Source organism: Oncorhynchus nerka, linkage group LG13 (assembly GCF_034236695.1).
Source record: "Oncorhynchus nerka isolate Pitt River linkage group LG13, Oner_Uvic_2.0, whole genome shotgun sequence".
Taxonomy (NCBI): domain Eukaryota; kingdom Metazoa; phylum Chordata; class Actinopteri; order Salmoniformes; family Salmonidae; genus Oncorhynchus; species Oncorhynchus nerka.
The window spans coordinates 24,091,802-24,112,815 of record NC_088408.1 but is presented as its reverse complement, the minus strand read 5'-3'; the positions used below and the strand labels follow the sequence as shown (position 1 = coordinate 24,112,815).

At 41.6% G+C, this 21,014-nt stretch overlaps 1 protein-coding gene across 1 annotated transcript in view; it reads left to right on the top strand.

Annotated features, from left to right (window-relative positions):
- LOC115140458 (opsin-5-like) overlaps positions 1-21,014 on the top strand; it is a 96,496-nt gene that overhangs the window by 72,025 nt on the left and 3,457 nt on the right. The window contains exon 3 of the mRNA XM_065026268.1: positions 9,635-9,960. Within this exon, the coding sequence (XP_064882340.1) occupies positions 9,635-9,960 (326 nt within the window). The remainder of the gene's footprint in view (positions 1-9,634; positions 9,961-21,014) is intronic.

Below are 21,014 nucleotides of genomic sequence, written 5' to 3'. Positions count from 1 at the left end.
GCTCGCTGGTCACCATAGCATCTCCCACCTGTAGCACACGCTCCAGCAGGTATATCTCTCTAGTCACCCCCAAAACCAATTCTTTCTTTGGCCGCCTCTCCTTCCAGTTCTCTGCTGCCAATGACTGGAATGAACTACAAAAATCTCTGAAACTGGAAACACTTATCTCCCTCACTAGCTTTAAGCACCAACTGTCAGAGCAGCTCACAGATTACTGCACCTGTACATAGCCCACCTATAATTTAGCCCAAACAACTACCTCTTTCCCAACTGTATTGAATTAATTAATTTATTTTGCTCCTTTGCACCCCATTATTTTTATTTCTACTTTGAACATTCTTCCATTGCAAAACTACCATTCCAGTGTTTTACTTGCTATATTGTATTTACTTTGCCACCATGGCCTTTTTTGCCTTTACCTCCCTTCTCACCTCATTTGCTCACATTGTATATAGACTTGTTTATACTGTATTATTGACTGTATGTTTGTTTTACTCCATGTGTAACTCTGTGTCGTTGTATCTGTCGAACTGCTTTGCTTTATCTTGGCTTTATCAGGTCGCAATTGTAAATGAGAACTTGTTCTCAACTTGCCTACCTGGTTAAATAAAGGTGAAAGAAAAAAAAGAATGAAAAAAAATGTACTTCTGTTGAAACGGGACAAAACAATAGCTACCAAATATTTCCATACAACAGCTGTTAGATACTGCTACCTGAAAGATAGTTAGAGAATAGCTAGAGCTGAACTGGCTATGGTAGCTACTAGCTATCTAACTAGCTGCTAATAGTTCATTCACTTCAGCCGAGGGGGGATGAAACATTAGCTAACTTATCAGTTACACTACTAGCTCAGCACTGGGAATAAACATTTCTTTTTCTGTCAAACAGCAGTTACCTTGCCAGCTAGATCAGTCAAATAAAGAGTAGCCAGTTTCTGCTCTGCTTGCTTTTACAACTCGGAGAAAAAGCGCAATACAGACAGCAGCTACCTCTGTTCATCTTTCCTGTGCGGGTCCTATACGCCAGCCTTTCGGAAGCTTTGCCTTCACACAGCCTGTCTGTGCGCTCTGTGGTGTCTGTCTGGTCCTAAATCCAGCCGGCTGAAACAGTAAAACAGCCTACCCGACTGCTCTGAGGCGTCCACATGGTCCTAAAGCACACCGGAGCTGAATTTAAATCACAATGCAAAATGCAATTTCAGAATGTGAAGTGAAAGTTGCACCCCTGGCTTTGATAAGGCATTGACATCTATAGATTACAGAAGACAATTAGGAGTTTTTATGCGATACAGCAGTCAGGATTTTGTTTTTCAATGGGATTGGGACTGGTTAGGAAAATAGGCACTAGGACAGATTTTTCCCTCATGGCTCTGTTAACACAGATTTTATGTCTGTGACAGAGATGCCTAACAAATTTGTGACTGTCTGAAGAGACTCCTTGACAGCTCAAAAATGCTAACTTTATTTTATAGGCTACAGTATACTGTAGGGGTTTCCTGTAGGCTTTATTAACTGTATTTTATAGGCTATAGTATACTGTAGGGGTTTCCTGTAGGCTTTATTAACTGTATTTTATAGGCTACAGTATACTGTAGGGTTTCCTGTAGGCTTTATTAACTGTATTTTATAGGCTACAGTATACTGTAGGGGTTTCCTGTAGGCTTTATTAACTGTATTTTATAGGCTACAGTATACTTTAGGGTTTCCTGTAGGCTTTATTAACTGTATTTTATAGGCTACAGTATACTGTAGGGGTTTCCTGTAGGCTTTATTAACTGTATTTTATAGGCTACAGTATACTGTAGGGGTTTCCTGTAGGATTTATTAACTGTATTTTATAGGCTACAGTATACTGTAGGGGTTTCCTGTAGGCTTTATTAACTGTATTTTATAGGCTACAGTATACTGTAGGGGTTTCCTGTAGGCTTTATTAACTGTATTTTATAGGCTATAGTATACTGTAGGGGTTTCCTGTAGGCTTTATTAACTGTATTTTATAGGCTACAGTATACTGTAGGGGTTTCCTGTAGGCTTTATTAACTGTATTTTATAGGCTACAGTATACTGTAGGGGTTTCCTGTAGGCTTTATTAACTGTATTTTATAGGCTACAGTATACTGTAGGGTTTCCTGTAGGCTTTATTAACTGTATTTTATAGGCTACAGTATACTGTAGAAACAAGTATGATGCCAAGGTACTTAATGTTGTAACTACCCATCCCGGTTCGGGAGCGTTATCATGATCTGACACTAATTAGCATAACGCAACAGACATAAATATTACTAGATAATATTCCTATTCATGAAATCACAAGTGAAATATATTGAAACACAGCTTAGCCTTTTGTTAATCACCCTGTCATCTCAGATTTTGAAAATATGCTTTACAGCCAAAGCAAGACAAGCATATGTGTAAATTTATCGATAGCCTAGCATAGCATTATGCCTAGCTAGCAACAGGCAATCTGGTCACGAAAATCAGAAAAGCAATCAAATTAAATCGTTTACCTTTGATGAGCTTCGGATGTTTTCACTCACGAAACTCCCAGTTAGATAGCAAATGTTCCTTTTTTCCAAAAATATTATTTTTGTAGGCGAAATAGCTCTGTTCTTTCTTCACCTTTGGCTGAGAAATCGACCGGAAATTGCGGTCACGACAACGCGGAAAAATATTCCAAATTAGCTCCATAATATCGACAGAAACATGGCAAACGTTGTTTATAATCAATCCTCAAGGTGTTTTTCAAATGTATATTCGATAATATATCCACCGGGACACAAATGCTTGTGTAGCTATGGTTGAAAACCATATTTTGAAAATCTGAGATGACAGTGTTGTTAACAAAAGGCTAAGCTTGTGAGCCAATATATTTATTTCATTTCATTTGCGATTTTCATTAATAGTTAACGTTGCGTTATGGTAATGAGCTTGAGGCTATGATTACGCTCCCGGATACGGGATTGCTCGACGCTAGAGGTTAAAACCTCTTCCTTCTACCCCCTAATTTTTCAAACATTCTGTTAAAAATCGCGCAACATTTCAGCGCCCTGCTACTCATGCCAGGAATATAGTATATGCATATGATTAGTATGTGTGGATAGAAAACACTCAGACGTTTATAAAACTGGTTAAATCACAGCTGTTGCTATAACATAACGTGCGTTTCATCGGAAAGCGCAGGAAAAACTGATCACTGAAAATGGAAAAATATATCCCTGCGCGACTTGAACCCATTGATAAAGGTGAACCACAATTAATGGGGCTGAGGTTGCAGTACCTACAGCTTCTACACGGTGTCTAGAGTCTTGTCATTTGCCTACTATTTGTTTCTTGGTCAAACAGATGCAAGGCAGCGCAATTCTTCAGGTCTCGGACCGGATATTTTGGTTGAGTTTCTACCCGGACATTTTTCCAGACGGACAGCTATAGAATATACTTCGTCTTGTGATTAATTTGATCGCTTATTAACGTTTACTAATACCTAAAGTTGCATTACAAAAGTATTTCGAAGTGTTTTGTGAAAGTTTATCGTCGACTTTTTGAATTTTAAAAAATGACGTTACGTTATGAAACGCTTTTTTTTCTGTTTATCACACAGTCTACATATAACGATATCTAGGCTATATATGGACCGATTTAATCAAAAAAAGATCCAATAGTGATTATGGGACATCTAGGAGTGCCAACAAAGAAGATGGTCAAAGGTAATGAATGTTTTCTATTTTATTGTGCGGTTTGTGTAGCGCCGAATATGCTAATTATTTTGTTTACGTCCCCTGCGGGTCTTTTGTGGTGTTACATGCTATCAGATAATAGCTTCTCATGCTTTCGCCGAAAAGCAATTTAAAAATCTGACTCGTTGCCTGGATTCACAACGAGTGTAGCTTTAATTCAATACCCTGCATGTGTATTTTAATGAACGTTTGAGTTTTAACTAATACTATTAGCATTTAGCGTAGCGCATTTGCATTTCCAGAGCTCTGGATGGGACGCAAGCGTCTCAGTAGGAGCAAGAGGTTAAGATCAGATACCACCCGGAGTTTCTCCCCTGATACATAGACATCTGGCTCAGTAGCATCTGTATCCCTATTTGTGAAGAACATGCAAACAGTTTTTTTCACATTGAGATGCAAACACGAGTCACTGAGCCACTTTGTAACCTGGACCATTAGAGTAGTGAGTTCTTGTGCAGCTTGTTGTTAGCTCTTTCCATGCACATATATCACTGTATCATCTGCATACATTTGAACTTCAGACCCAGTACAGACAGAAGGCAGATCATTAATGTACAGGCTGAACAGGAGGGGCCCCAGTATTGACCCTTGGGGCACGCTCACGTCATAGCTAAGAGTGGGCGACAGCTCATTGCTCACTCTGACACACTGAGTTCTGCCTTCAAGGTATGATTTCATCCATCTCAAGGCATCAGGGGAAAAGTTGAACTTGGACAATTTTGTGATGAGAATCTCATGGTTAACAGTATCAAAAGCCTTCCTTAGGTCCAGAAACACAGCCCCAACAACGCCCCCTTTGTCTATCTTGGACTTCACATTTTACAGAAGAAAGCAGTTGGCCATTTCTGTGGAGTGTTTCGCTCTGAAGCCAAACTGCATGGAGTGTAATATGAAGGGGTTGTTGTTGAGGTGGGCAATCAGTTGTTCTGCTACACACTTTTCAACAACCTTTGACACCACAGGTAGTATACTAATGGGCCTGTAGTTACTCACGTCAGCAGGGTCGCCTGATTTAAAGATGGCCATTATTATGGCCGACTTCCATACCCTTGGAAACACCCCGAGACCAATAGATGTGTTGGTGACCTTAGTAATGGGGCCAATGAGTGACTCTTTGTAGTTTTTAAGAAAGGTAGAGTCCAGCCCAAACACATATTTGGCTTTAGAGTTCTTTAGTGAGCTAATCACCTTGTTCACCTTTGACTCAGAAACCTCCCTTATGATGAAGACAGGTTGAGCATCATTTACTAGCACTGAGCCCAAGAAACCAGTGGAGGGGTTCTGTGTCAGTACCCTGACAGAGTCAATAAAGTAGGAATTGAAGGCTATTGCTATTTCGACTGCATCCTGTGTTAGATTGTTGTTCAACCATGATTTCTAGTCTTTTTGCAGTGTTATTCTGGTCTTTCCCTGTTAACTTTTTTAGATTCTCCCAGATCAATTTAGAATTTCCCTTTTCTTCACCAATTATGTTAATAAAAAAGTTTGCCTTGGACTGTCTGATTTCTTTCATCACCTTATTTCTCAACATGGTAAACCTACGTCTGTCATGCTCTAATTTGGATCTTAGGGCTATTTTTAGAGCATAAACTCATTCTTTCATCAATTTCCAGATTTCTCCATTTAGCCAAGGAAGAGTGCTCTTTTGGCCAGGTTTGGATTTGATTTTCTTTAGGAAACCATTTATTGTAGTCTGGATTGTGGATAGAAAAACTTGACTATCAGCCTCCATGTCTGTATAGGACAAAAGATCATTCCAGTTAATTACCTTAATTGCGTTTTCAAAATAGCTTAATTCACTCTTAGGCATTCTTAGTTGATCCGGCTTTCTAACAGTAGAGAGGTTAAACCTGTGTATTTTGTGAAATTACATTAGTGCACATTGGAGGATTTGTTTTTTACTTCCCAGGTGTGGAAAAGTATTCCCTGGAGAGTCCTGGGATCCCGGTTACACATGTTAAACCCTATCGGCTACTGTAGTATATGGCTGTCAAGGCTGTTGGGACGCATGGAGAATCACCAGGAAATGTTTGACATTCCCAGTTCTGAACACACATTTGTCTGTGTCCCGCATACCGAGGAAGAAGGCTATTCATCTGTCAAGGCTGTTGGGACACATGGAGAATCACCAGGAAATGTTTGACATTCCCAGTTCTGGACACCCATTTGTCTGTGTCCCGCATACCGAGGAAGAAGGCTATTCATTTGAAACGTTAGTGCATACAGTATGTATTTGCATGACATGAACGTTTTATGAATGATAATCCCCTGTTGCAGATAAAATACTGTACAATAAAAAAAAACTGGAAATAAGTTTACTTCTTAAGACTCTGGACTGTTTTATACCGGTTTCATATCATCACCATCTACACACAGCAGGAGGGATGAACACCCATACAATTACAATAATAAGTTATTCTACTTCTATTGTAAAACCCAGCGTTTAACCAGCAGATGAGGTGAGGTTGGGATTAACTCATGGCAGCATGCCAGAAGGTTGTCAGTTGTGTATCAATGGTAGATACATCCGATCTGGCTGATCTTTGCCAGAACACATGAAATATTGAAAAGGCATACTTTATACAACATATTCTCACGGAGGTGTACACACACACATGCACACCCACATAAAAAGCTTCTCATGCGCACACACACAGACGTGTGCATTCACCATATAAAAACAAGTTGAATGACAGCAGCTACCAATGGATATGATACAGTACATTCAAACACAAGAGTTTATGTGCACATAACTGTTTCATGCCTGTGCACATACACAAAGACCAGTTAGTGAAAAAAATATCAGAATTGGGCTGACTGTCTAAAACCAGCCTAACAGTTGCTCTGCCAATTAGGCTACATAACATGAGATCTTCACAGGCACATTTCTTTCATCATTAGATAGATCAGCCATCACATTATTCATTTGTTTATTCATTCATTTATGAACTCCATTCACCATCACATCTATCTCACTATCTAATGTGCTGATTACAGTTCCAAACTGTTGGCTCAGAAATAGATTTCTGATTCTAATTCTGTGGTAGGGGGTTGTTTCCAAACGCAGCCATGGTGGGCCGGATGGCAGCCGAGCTAGCCACTGGCATCTTGTCAAAACCAATTCTCATCAGTGCATTGTAAAAAGTGAGATGGCACTGTTGTTCATCTGAAGTGCTTTTTCTGATTGGCCTGATCCAAAATTATGCTTTGGTTTGTTCAACGTATTCTATAAAATTTGCTTGAAGTCAAATAACGAATTTGTCAGATCAACGTGATTTATTTTTTGAATGAAAGCTTTTAAATTCCTTTCAACACCTCATGCACATTTGCTTTGCATAGTGGTGTTTGCAATTTAGTGACTGCAGCCTAACAGAAGAGTTGGAGGAGTGGCCTATTGGGGGCTTGGATTTCAGTTGGTTATTTTTGGTCACCCATGATAGTGAATGTCATTCCAGGTTATGTGTTTTGTTTTATTTTATGATTATATGTTTACTGCCAGCACTGAATTTTTTGGTACAGCCTTACTCTAAAATGGATTAATCCTCATCAATCTATCTAAAAATACCCTATAATGACAAAGTTATAAGAGTTTAAAAAATATATATTTTTTTGCAAATGTATTAAAAAATAAAAACAGAAATACCTTATTTACACAAGTATTCAGACCCTTTACTATGAGACTGGAAGAAGTTTGGAACCACCAAGACACTTCATAGAGCTGGCCGCCCGGCCAAAATGAGCAATTGGGGAGAAGGGCCTTGGTCAGGGAGGTGACCAAGAAGCTGATAGTCACTCTGACAGAGCTCTAGAGTTCCTCTGTGGAGATGGGATAACCTGTGTTATTTCTGTTTTTTATTTTTAAGAAATTTGCAAAAATTTAAAAAAAAAAAAAGATTTTTCTTTGTCATTATAGGGTATTGTGTGTAGACAATTTAAACAATTTAATCAATTTTAGAAAAAGCTGTAACGTAACAAAAGGTGGAAAAAGTGGTCTGAATACTTTACAAATGCACTGTATCAGCATAAGTACAAAAATGAGTACTCAAAAAAATGAGTACTCTAAAAAAATGAGTACTCAAAAATGAGTCTGGAAAGCTCTATTGATGAGATCGTCACCATTTGGTTACAATATTGCGGGACACATATTGAAAGTGTTATGTAAAGTAAATGTTTGGAGTCAATATTTCATCTTATGAAACCAACTTAATATTTTTTATTTATTTTATCTTTATTTAACTAGGCAAATCAGTTAAGAACACATTCTTATTTTCAATGACGGCCTAGGAACAGTGGGTTAACTGCCTGTTCAGGGGCAGAACGACAGATTTGTACCTTGTCAGCTCAGGGGTTTAAACTTGCATCCTTCCGGTTACTAGTCCAACACTCTAACCACTAGGCTACCCTGCCGCCCCAATATCTTGATTAACAGGATATGTATTTAATTGCTTGTAACCCAAATAAATACATTTGGATAGGATAAATCCAAAGTGAAAAATCAACTAACATGAAAAAATGTTTTGAATATTCAGTGTATTATTTTGTATTTATGCTATTCATTAGGTTTAACCAAACTGGAAAAGTAAGTTAAGTGTTGAAAGAATAACAATCAAATATAACTGTTGGCATTTAATCATAAAATATACTGTGTGATTCAATGCCAGCTGTTATATTTGATTACTAACGAACATATTTTAATTGAAAAAAACTACATTTGTTGTATTTGGTTTCGACAAATGTGTTGTTTTCTTTGGGGGGGGGAGTATTTGATACAAAGAGTGTTTTTGTTGTGTGTTAATCTATTCTCAGGATGTTTCGTACAGTGTGTATCCTTATGGAGCTTTACTCTAATGAAGTGAGGGAATAGCCAGAGGTTATCTGCTAACCCCTGGACACATAGCCCAAAGAAACTCTAACCACAACCTTAAAGGAAAAATCAACCCAAAACTACAAACTCTTGTTTGTGTACAGTATTAAATAACACTAATATGTGAGAACAATAATTTGTGGTTAACAAAGTTTTCATTTTGTTGTTATAATAAGATTGGTAGCAAGATTAGGAATTAATTGTGGAAATCTGTTGCAGCTCAAATCGACTTCAAAACCCACAGTGCAATGTTCTCTCTATTGGCTGGTTGGCTAGCTAGCTAGCAAATGTACCTACATACAATAATACCAAAGTTAATATCGGCATGTGAAGTAGCTAGTTAGTTGTAAAATCACCAAAACACACTGCGCTATCAATTTAGGAGTCGACAATCTCACCATGTTCAACCTGCAAATTGATGTATTTTGCAGTGGAGTCTGACATTCGCAACGGAACCTTGCAATGCAACCTGGATTGAAGAGGCAGACAAATAGAAGAAATGTGGTAGACCCTCTGTTAAATTAAACATTTCTTGAGGTAGGAATATCGCATAAATATGATCAATGGCTCATTTGAGAGAAGACACTGTCCCGCGTTATGACATCGGCCAGTATTAAAATCTGACATGTATGATAGACGTTAGTGTAGAGAGTGTAGTGAGTGTGGCTTTATCGCAATGCTACATCATACCAGTCAATTGTCTGCATGCTTGAATGGCAATACGTCAGATACACATGCAAACATGAAATGACCCAGGGAATTGAAAGAACATCACTCTGAGTTTAACAAAAACAATATAGCATTCAAAATGGGTGAATCTTTCCTTTAAGGATAAGGGAGCCTATCGTTACAGGGCTATAGCTTTCCTCACCTGTACACTCCTCTCTACTTCTAGTACAGGTAGTAAGTTCCAGCATGACACAGTCATGATGGTGATCAATGTTATCTGGCTAGGGTTAAAATGAGGTTTTGTCTAGGATTAGGCTCGGAGTAAGGGTTAGGGCTAGTGTTAGGCTTATACTCTACCTCTCCACCAGGCAACAAGTTCCAGCGTCGGACCATCACCATGGTGATCAGTTTGATCTGGCTGTACTCTGGGCTGTGGGCTGTGTTCCCTCTCTTTGGCTGGGGCGGCTATGGACCGGAGCCCTTCGGAGTGGCCTGCTCCGTGGACTGGGCAAGCTACCAAGACTCCCTGAACCACTCTACCTTCATCATGTCTCTGTCTATCTTCTGTACCTTCATCCCCTGCCTCGTCATCCTCTTCTCCTATTCCGGCATAGCCTGGAAACTCCACAAGGCATACCAGTCCATCCAGAATGGAAACTTCAACTACGGACACATCGAGAGGAAAGTCACTCTGGTGAGTATGCAAGGTTTATCTGTTGACTGTTTATTAACCATTTACCAATGTTTCTTTAGAGCTGGAATCAGCATTTGTTTTTGTTTTGTTGATAAAACGGAGGAGAGGAGCGTTCGGCAGCGTGGTAATAAAAAATGGAAAAATATTTGCTAAATAAATAAGGAAATAGTAACACAATAAAATAATAATAAGGAGGCGATATACAAAAGGATTAGCGATACCAAGTCAATGTGCAGTGGCTCGAGGTAGTTGAGCTATTGAGGTAATACAGTATGTACAGGTAGGTACGGGTAAAAGAGACTAGGCAATCAGGATATATAATAAACAGAGTAGCAGCAGCATATATGGAGTGTGTGTGTGTGTGTGTGTGTGTGTGTGTGTGTGTGTGTGTGTGTGTGTGTGTGTGTGTGTGTGTGTGTGTGTGTGTGTGTGTGTGTGTGTGTGTGTGTGTGTGTGTGTGTGTGTGGTACAGTGCATTTGGAAAGTTTTTCTTCATTAAAGTTAAGTTACAGCCTTATTCTAAATTGGATTAAAAAAAGAAAATCCTCAGCAATCTACACACAATACCACATAATGACAAAGTGAAAACAGGTTTTCACACCCAGACAAAAGGAACATACATGCGAGAATGCTTTTCATTGACTACAGCTCAGTGTTCAACACCATAGAGAGTAAACACCTCCCTCTGTAATTGGATCTTGGACTTCCTGACGGGCCACCCCCAGGTGGTAAGGGTAGGTAACAACACATCCAACACACTGATCCTCAACACGGAGGCCTCTCAGAGTTGCGTGCTCAGGACCCTCCTTTACTCCCTGTTCACTCATGACTGCACGGCCAGGCATGACTCCAACACCATCATTAAGTTTGCCGATAACACAACAGTGGTAGACCTGATCACCGACAACGATGAGACAGCCTATCGGGAGGAGGTCAGAGACCTAGACATGTGGTGCCAGGTAAACAAACTCTCCCTCAACACGATCAAAACAAAGGAGATGATTGTGGACTACAGGAAAAGGAGGACCAAGCACACCCCCATTCTCATCGACGGGGCTGTAGTGGAGCAGATTTAGAGCTTCAAGTTCCTTGGCGTCCACATCACCAACAACCTAATATAGTCCAAGCACACAAGACAGTTGTGAAGAAGGCACGACAAAACCTATTCCCTCTCAGGAGACTGGACAAATTTGGCATGTGTCCTCAGATCCTCAAAAGGTCTTATAGCTGCACCATTGAGAGCATTCTGACTGGTTGCATCACCACCTAGTATGGCACTACAGAGGGTAGAGGTCCTGCCATCCAGGACCTCTATACCAGGCGGTGTCAGAGGAAGGCCCTAAAAATGGTCAAAGACTCCAGCCACACTTGTCATAGACTGTTCTCTCTGGTGCTGCACGGCAAGCGGTACCGGAGCGCCAAGTATCGGTCCAAAGGCTTCTGACCAGCTTCTACCCCCAAGCTATAAGACTCCTGAAAATCTAATCAAATTACTATTTGCATCTAACCCAGACTATTTGCATTGCCCCCACCCGCCCCCTATTCTACACTGCTGCTACTCTCTGTGATTATCTATGCATAGTCACTTTAATAACTCAACCTACATGTACATATTACCTCAATTACCTCGACTAACCAGTACCCCCACACATGGACTCTGTACCGGTACCCCCTGTATATGGCCTCACTATTGTTATTTACTGCTGCTCTTTAATTATTTATTTTTATTTCTTACCTTTTTTAGGTATTTTCTTAAAACTGCATTGTTGGTTAAGGGCTTGTAATTAAGCATTTCACTGTAAAGTCTACACCTGTTGTATTCGGCACATGTGACAATTTGATTTGATTTGATTTGAAATCAAGATTGAACTCTTTGGCCTGAATGCCAAGCGTCACGTCTAGAGGAAACCTGGCACCATCCCTATGGTGACGCATGGTGGTGGGAGCATCATGCTGTGGGGATGTTTTTCAGCGGCAGGGACTGCGAGACTAGCCAGAATCGAGGGAAAGATGAACGGAGCAAAGTACAGAGAGAGCCTAGATGAAAACCTGCTTCAGAGTGCTCAGGACCTCAGACTGGGGCGAAAGTTCACCTTCCAACAGGACAATGACCCTAAGCTCACAGCCAAGCCAACGCAGGAGTGGCTTCGGGACAAGTCTCTGAAGGTCCTTGAGTGGCCCAGCCAGAGTCCAGACTTGAACCCAAATCAAATCACATTTCATTGTTCACATACACATGGTTAGCAGATGCTAATGCGAGAATTGCAAAATGCTTGTGCTTCTAGTTCCGACAGTGCAGTAATGTCTAACAAGTAATCTAACAATTCCCCAACAACTACCTAATACACACAAATCTAAAGGGGTGAATGAGAATATGTACATATAAGTATATGGATGAGTGATGCCCGAGATTCATAGGCAAGGTGCAATAGATGGTGTAAAATACAGTATATACATGTGATATGAGTAATTTAAGATATGTAAACATGATTAAAGAGGCATTATTTAAAGTGGCATTGTTTAAAGTGACTAGTGATCCATTTATTAAAGTGGCCAGTGATTGGGTCTCAATGTAGGCAGCAGCCTCTCTGAGTTAGTGATGGCTGTTTAGCAGTCTGATGGCATTGAGATAGAAGTTGTTTTTCAGTCTATTGGTCCCAGCTTTGATGCATCTGTACTGACCTCGCCTTCTGGATGATAGTGGTGTGAACAGGCAGTGGCTCAAGTGGTTGATGTCCTTGATGAACTTTTTGGCCTTGCTGTGACATCTGGTGCTGTAGGTGTCATGGAGGGCAGGTAGCTTGCCCCTGGTGATTCGTTGTGCAGATCGCACTACCCTCTGGAGAGTCTAGCGGTTGAGGGCGGTGCAGTTGCCTTACCAGGCTGTGTTACAGCCTGACAGGAAGCTCTTGATTGGTCATCTGTAAAAGTTTTTCAGAGTTTTGGGTGACAAGCCAAATTTCTTCAGCCTCATGAGATTGAAGAGGTGCTGTTGCGCCTTCTTCACCACACTGTCTGCGTGGGTGGACCATTTCAGTTTGTCTGTGATGTGTATGCCGAGGATCCTAAAACTTTCCACCTTCTCCACTGCTGTCCCTTCAATGTAGATGGGGGGTGCTCCCTCGGCTGTTTCCTGAAGTCCCTCACCTCCTCCCTGTTGGCTGTCTCATCCTTGTTGGTAATCAAGCCCACTACTATCTGCCAGATACCAAGCACGCTAAGTGGTTAGCCCTTGTGGCTAGGGCCGCACTTCTATTTTTCTCGGTTTTAGGACCACCGATTACCAGAGTTTTCTACTACCGGCGTCTCTCATTTCACGAAGTGAATAGCAGGCTCGTCCTGCTATCATTACTATCATGCCTCTGAAACAAAACGAGGATCACATCTCTGCTGGGCAGGTATGTGAACTCTTGGAGAAGCAGAACGTTTTATATAAGGAAATGATCCTTCAGCAGGAAAAGCTTCATACAAATGATCATGGAGTCTACCAACAAACGGCTGGACAACCTGACTAAAGATGTACAAGACATTAAAATAAGCCTTCAGTTCACACAGAAGGATGTGGATGTATTGAAGACCACACAGGATACACTTTCCAGAAACTGTTCCTCGATGCGGAATGAAATCACCACAGTCAGGGAGGGCCTCCAGAACACGTCTGGGAAGGCTGATTACCTGGATGGACAATCGAGGAGAAATAATCTTGTAGTATATGGTATCCAGGAGAGGACAAAATAGCTGTTTTCTGAGGAGCTACAATTGGATCAACAGGTTAAACTGGAACATGCTCACCAGTCTGGGAAACCAGGGGGCACTGGTGGTGCCAATGGTGGTGCCAATGGAACCACCAATTTCTGTTGTCAATGTATGTAACCTGACCCAAGTTGTGACATTATCAACCAGAACGTTCACTAATAGGTCCGGTATTACATCATCAGCTTTTATCGATCACATTGTTACTAACATGGCTGAACATTGTTCTAAAGCTGTATCAGTGGCAGTAGGTTGCAGTGATCATATCTTGGTTGCACTCACTAGGAAAACTAAAATACCAAAGGCTGCCCCTAAAGTAATCTATCGAAGGTCCTACAGAGGGTTCAATCAGGACTCACTCACTAGGAAAACTAAAATACCAAAGGCTGCCCCTAAAGTAATCTATCGAAGGTCCTACGGAGGGTTCAATCAGGACTCATTCGTGGATGAGATTAAGAATGTGCAATGGTTAGAAGTGTGTAGTAAGGGTGATCCTGAAATGTCACTAAGTTTGTTTATGAAATTATTTCTGAGTATAGGTGATAAGCACAACCCTTTAAGAAAATACACTGTGAGGTCAAACGGTGCCCCATGGATTGATGATGAGCTGAGAAATGTAATGATTCAACGTTATGATGCCAAAAAAGTAGCAGATAAATCTGGCACTTTGTTTGGTAAGCAAAATGATTGTAAATGAAGAAATCTTGAGACCAAGCTAAACAAAGAAAAGAAGAAGTGATTCTATCAGCACAAAACTGATGAAGCAAAGGGTGATGGGAAAAAGCTGTGGAGAACGTTGAACACTACTATGGGTAGGAATTTGAACATGTCCGCCTTTTTTGTTGAATCAGATGGCATTTTTATTACAAAACCACAATACATCACAAGCTACTTTAATGAATACTTTACAGGCAAAGTGGACAAATTGAGGAATGCTATGATTCTAACTGATGGCTCCATGTCATATACACTAAAATAGTGTATCATGAAGGAAATGCAAAGCATGTTTGAATTTCACCAAGTAGAAAGGGAAGAGGTAGAAAGGATGCTGTTGTCTCTTTTGGATAACAAGTCACCTGGTATAAATCGTCTTGACGCCAAATTGCTTACAGTTAATGCTAACCAAATATCTACCCCAATCTCTCATAGTTTTAATAAGTGCTTGATGTATGTGGTGTGCCCAGAAGTCTGGAAAGAGTCCAAGGTTATTCCACTACCTAAGGATAAAAAAAATCTGCCTTCACTGGTCCTTATAGTCGTCCTATAAGCTTGCTGACTGTGTTAAGTAAATTATTGGAAAAATTGTGTCTGTACAAATCAAGGATTATTTCTCATGTAAAGGTCTGATAACAGGTTTCCAGCATGCGTACAATGAAGGGCATTCTACAAGTACGGCCTTAGCACAAATGACAGATGATTGGATAAAGAGTATGGACGACAGGAAGTTAGTTAGTGCAGTGTTGCTAGATTTCAGTGCTGCTTTTGATGCATTTGATCATGAACTCTTACTAGGTAAACTCAAATGTTGTGGTTTTAAATCTGCAGCTCTATCCTGGATGGAAAGCTATCTATGCAGGAGAAGGAAAAAAGTGTTCTTTAATGGTAGCTTTTCAAACAGTAAAGATATGCACTGTGGTGTTCCTCGGGGAAGTTGCCTAGGCCCACGACTCTAATCTATCTTTACTAATGATTTACCTTCATTAATGAACAAAGCAAGAGTGGTAATGTATGCTGATGACTCTACAAAGTATAGCGCAGCATCAGAATGTAATGAGCAGTGAACTAATAATGGTGTCTGAGTGGGTTGATATGAACAAATTGGTGTTGAGCATTTCTAAAATTAAATGTATTGTATTTGGTTCAAGATATATGCTTGCTGAAGATCCCCAATTGAATTTCTCGATGAATAGAACACATGTAGAGCAAGTGAAAAAAACGAAACTACGAGGCGTCATGTTGGACTCAGCTTTATCATGGTCAGAACACATAGATAATATTGTTATTGAGATGGTTAAGGGAATTGCTGTTACAAGAAAGTGTTCAGAGTATGTAACATCTAGCACACTGAATCAGGTGATTCCATCCTTGGTCCTATCACACTTAGACTTGGACTCTTTCACCAAATTCTTATTGGCAGACTCAGTAGCCTCGGTTTTTCTGATGACTGCCTTGCCTGGTTCACCAATTACTTTGCAGACAGAGTTCAGTGTGTCAAATCGGAGGGCATGCTGTCCGGTCCTCTGGCAGTCTCTATGGGGGTGCCACAGGGTTCAATTCTCGGGCCGACTCTTTTCTCTGTATATATCAATGATGTTGCTCTTGCTGCGGGCGATTCCCTGATCCACCTCTACGCAGACGACACCATTCTATATACTTCCGGCCCATCCTTGGACACTGTGCTATCTAACCTCCAAATGAGCTTCAATGCCATACAACACTCCTTCCGTGGCCTCCAACTGCTCTTAAACGCTAGCAAAACCAAATGCATGCTTTTCAACCGTTCGCTGCCTGCACCCGCACGCCTGACCAGCATCACCACCCTGGATGGTTCCAACCATGAATATGTGGACATCTATAAGTACCTAGGTGTCTGGCTAGACTGTAAACCCTCCTTCCAGACTCATATCAAACATCTCCAATCGAAAATCAAATCTAGAGTCGGCTTTCTATTCCGCAACAAAGCCTCCTTCACTCACGCCGCCAAACTTACCCTAGTAAAACTGACTATCCTACCGATCCTCGACTTCGGCGATGTCATCTACAAAATTGCTTCCAACACTCTACTCAGCAAACTGGATGCAGTTTATCACAGTGCCATCCGTTTTGTCACTAAAGCACCTTATACCACCCACCACTGCGACCTGTATGCTCTAGTCGGCTGGCCCTCGCTACATATCCGTCGCCAGACCCACTGGCTCCAGGTCATCTACAAGTCCATGCTAGGTAAAGCTCCGCCTTATCTCAGTTCACTGGTCACGATGGCAACACCCACCCGTAGCACGCGCTCCAGCAGGTGTATCTCACTGATCATCCCTAAAGCCAACACCTCATTTGGCCGCCTTTCGTTCCAGTTCTCTGCTGCCTGTGACTGGAACGAATTGCAAAAATCGCTGAAGTTGGAGACTTTTATCTCCCTCACCAACTTCAAACATCTGCTATCTGAGCAGCTAACCGATCGCTGCAGCTGTACATAGTCTATCGGTAAATAGCCCACCCATTTTTACCTACCTCATCCCCATACTGTTTTCATTTATTTACTTTTCTGCTCTTTTGCACACCAATATCTCTACCTGTACATGACCATCTGATCATTTATCACTCCAGTGTTAATCTGCAAAATTGTAATTATTCGCCTACCTCCTCATGCCTTTTGCACACAATGTATATAGACTCCCTTTTTTTCTACTGTGTTATTGACTTGTTAATTGTTTACTCCATGTGTAACTCTGTGTTGTCTGTTCACACTGCTATGCTTTATCTTGGCCAGGTCGCAGTTGCAAATGAGAACTTGTTCTCAACTAGCCTACCTGGTTAAATAAAGGTGAAATAAAAAAAAAAAAATAAAAGAGTACTGTCTGGTTATATGGTCAATCCCTGGTCCTATCACACTTAGAGTACTGTCTGGTTATATGGTCAATCCCTGGTCCTATCACACTTAGTGTACTGTCTGGTTATATGGTCATCTGCAGCAAAGAAAGATAGAAAAAAGCTCAAAACAGGGCTGCCAGATTAGCTTTTCATTGCTCTAACCGAATGAATATCACCCAAATGCATCAGAATCTCTCATGGCTTCACGTTAAAAATAAAATTACTATCCAGTCTTCTGATTTTCTTTAGGAATGTTATATTTAAAAAAACATTTAAACACAGTATTTTTCAGTCCAGTTAGTACATACTAGCAACACGCATAACCAACAAACCAGACAGGCAAATTCAGGGCAGCTAAGACAACCCAAGCCAAGGACAAATTGCCTTAAATCTACAATTTTATATAGAGCCATAGCTGAATGGAACTCTTTACAAATCCATATTTCTTAGGCAAAAAGTAAATCCACTGAAATCCATAAAAGAACACCTATGTGATAGACCATATGACTGGACAGGAAATAGAAAGCATCTACTGAATGTTTAATGTGTTTCCTGCCAGGTATTTTAATGATCTGTATTGTCTACTTGTTGAATGTTTGTGAAGTCTTGATTTGTGGTTTTGTAATGTCTTGTTAATTGGTGTTGGACCCCAGGAAGATTAGCTAGCGTTACAGCGTTAGCTAATGGGGATCCTAATAAAAATTACAAAATTACAAATTACTACTGTTGTGTTGTCTGCAAACTTGATGATTGAGTTGTAGGTGTGTCATGGCCACGCAGTCGTGGGTGAACAGGGAGTACAGGAGGGGGCTGAGCACTCACCCTGGTGGGGCCCCAGTGTTGAGGGTCACTGAAGTGGATGTGTTGTTTTCTACCTTCATCACCTGGGGGCGGCCCGTCAGAAAGTCCGGGACCCAATTGCAGAAGGCGGGGTTGAGTCCCAGGGCCTCCAGCTTGATGATGAGCTTGGAGGGTACTATGGTGTTGAATGCTGAGCTGTAGTTAATGAACAGCATTCTTACATAGGTATATCTTTTGTCCAGATGGGATAGGGCAGTGTGCAGTGTGATGGCGATTGCATCGTCTGTGGACCTGTTGGGTTGGCATACAAAGTGGGTCTAGGGTGGACGGTAAGGTGGAGGTGATATGATCCTTGACTAGTTTCTCAAAGCACTTCCTGATGACAGAAGTGAGTGCTACGGGGCGGAAGCCATTTAGTTCAGTTATCTTTGCCTTCTTGGGTACAGGAACAATGGTAGCCACCTTGAAGCATGGGACAACTGACTGGGATAGGGAGTGATTGAATATGTCCGTAAACACACCAGCCAGCTGGTCTGCGTATGATCTGAGGACAAGGCTAGGGATGCCGTCTGGGCCTGCAGTCTTGCGAGGGTTAACACGTTATTATGTTTTGCTCACGTCAGCCACGGAGAAGGAGGGGGGCGGCGCAGCCACATATGTCTCTTGTCTGAGCCGTTGAATTGCGACTCCACCTTGTCCCTGTTTGATTGCCTTGCGGAGTTAATAACTACACTCTTTATATTCAGCCATATTCCCAGACCTCTCTCCATGGTTAAATGCAATGGTTTGCGCTTTCAATTTTGCGCGAATGCCGCCATCCATCCACGGTTTCTGGTTAGAGTAGGTTTTAATAGTCACAGTGGGTACAATATCTCCAATGCACTTCTTTATAAACTCACTCACTGAGTCAGCGTATAAGTCGATGTTGTTCTATGAGGCTGACCAGAAACATATTCCAGTCTGCGTGATCAAAACAATCTTGAAACTTGGCTTCCGATTGATCAGAACAGTATCCTGTTTGAGTTTCTGCCTATAAGACGTATGAGCAAGATGGCGTCGTGGTCGGATTTGCCGAAGGGAGGATGGGGGAGGGCTTTGTATGCATCTCGGAAGATAGAGTAGTGTATTACCCTTGCTCGTAGTACAATCAATATGCTGATAGAATTTAGGGAGCCTTGTTCTCAAATTTACTTTGTTAAAATCCCCAGCTACAATAAATGCAGCCTCAGGATATATGGTTTCCAGTTTACGTAGAGTCCAGTAAAGTTTCTTGAGGGCTATCTTGGTGTCTGCTTGAGGGGGAATGTACACAGCTGTGACTATAACTGACGAGAATTATCTCTGTAGGTAAAATGGTCTGCATTTGATTGTATGGAATTCTAGGTCGGGTGAGCAGAAGGACTTGAGTTACTGTATGTTGTTATGATTACACCATGAGTTGTTAATCATGAAGCATTCACCCCCGTCCAGCCTTTTCCCAGAGAGATGTTTATCTCTGTCGGCGCAATGCATGGAGAATCCCAGTGGTTGAACCGATTCTGACAACATATTCCGAGAGAGCCATGTTTCCGTGACACAGAGAATGTTACAATCTCTGATGTATCTCTGGAAGCCAACCCTTGCTCGAATTTCGTCTACCTTGTTGTCAAGAGACTGGACATTGACGAGTAGTATACTCGGGAGCGGTGGGCAATGTGCACGTCTACGGAGCCTGATCAGGAGGCCGCTCCGTCTGCCCCTGCTGCGGCGCTGTTGTTTTGGGTTGACTACTGGGATTAGATCCATTGTCCTTGGTGGTGGTCCGAACAGAGGATCCGCTTCTGGAAAGTCATATTCCTGGTCATAATGTTGATAAGTTGACATTGCTCTTATATCCAATAGTTCTTCCTGGCCGTATGTAATAAGACTTCAGATTTCCTGGGGTAACAATGTAAGAAATAATACATTAAATAAACTAAATGCTGCATAGTTTCCTAAGAACTAGAAGCGAGGCGACCATCTCTGTTGGCGCAATCTTCAGAAGTCTTGTGGCTCGGGGATAGAAGCTGTTCAGGAGCTTTTTGGGCCCAGAATTGGGAACAGTCTACTTTGATGGCTGTAGTCTTTAACTATTTTTATGGCCTATTATTATGGTGTTCTTGTTACATCTGCTCCTGCCACGCCCTCTACTGCTCATCCTGTGCCTCCTTGACCTGCCGCCAGTCCCGCAGTACTCTCTCCCTCTGTGTGATTGGAGACAGGTGTGCTGGAGTCAAAGCAGATCCCCACCAGCTGCAACCTGTTCCATAATGAAGACCTCTACAAATACTCAACCCTGCCAGATCGTAATCTCTACTCTGTCAGTCTACGCTTCTAGCCATTTGTTACTGTTAGATCCTGTTGTGCATGTTTTCCTTGCCTGACGCTGGTTTCCTCTCTGCTACAGTTCCATCCACTCTGACTCTAGTCTCCAGTTCCACGTCTCGTCATCCTGCTACTCTGTCCTGGATTCCCCACTCTACTACTCCCTTGGATTCTCCTTCGGACCTGCTTACCCTGTCTCAACCCCTCTCGCTCCAGCCTCAGCCTCCGCACCTGGTTTCCTGCAACCCACCTGAGCTTCCCCTGGCCTGCACTCCATCTTCCCCCTGTGTTTCAATAAATACCTTGGTTACTTCATCCCAGTTTCCACATCTGAGTCTGCTTATGGGTTCCCCTGTTCCACTCCGCATAACAGTTCTATCGCACATGCAGTGATGTCCAAACAGGCTGACCATCATATCTACAACAACAGATTGCACTGTTCAGTGAAGATAATGGCCTTGTTATTGTAAAACTTCCTCCCTCCTTACATTTTCTTTTCATTTTGCTAATTTAGTTCCTCTTACCCAGAGGAACTTACACTAGTGAGTGCATATATTTTCATACTGGTC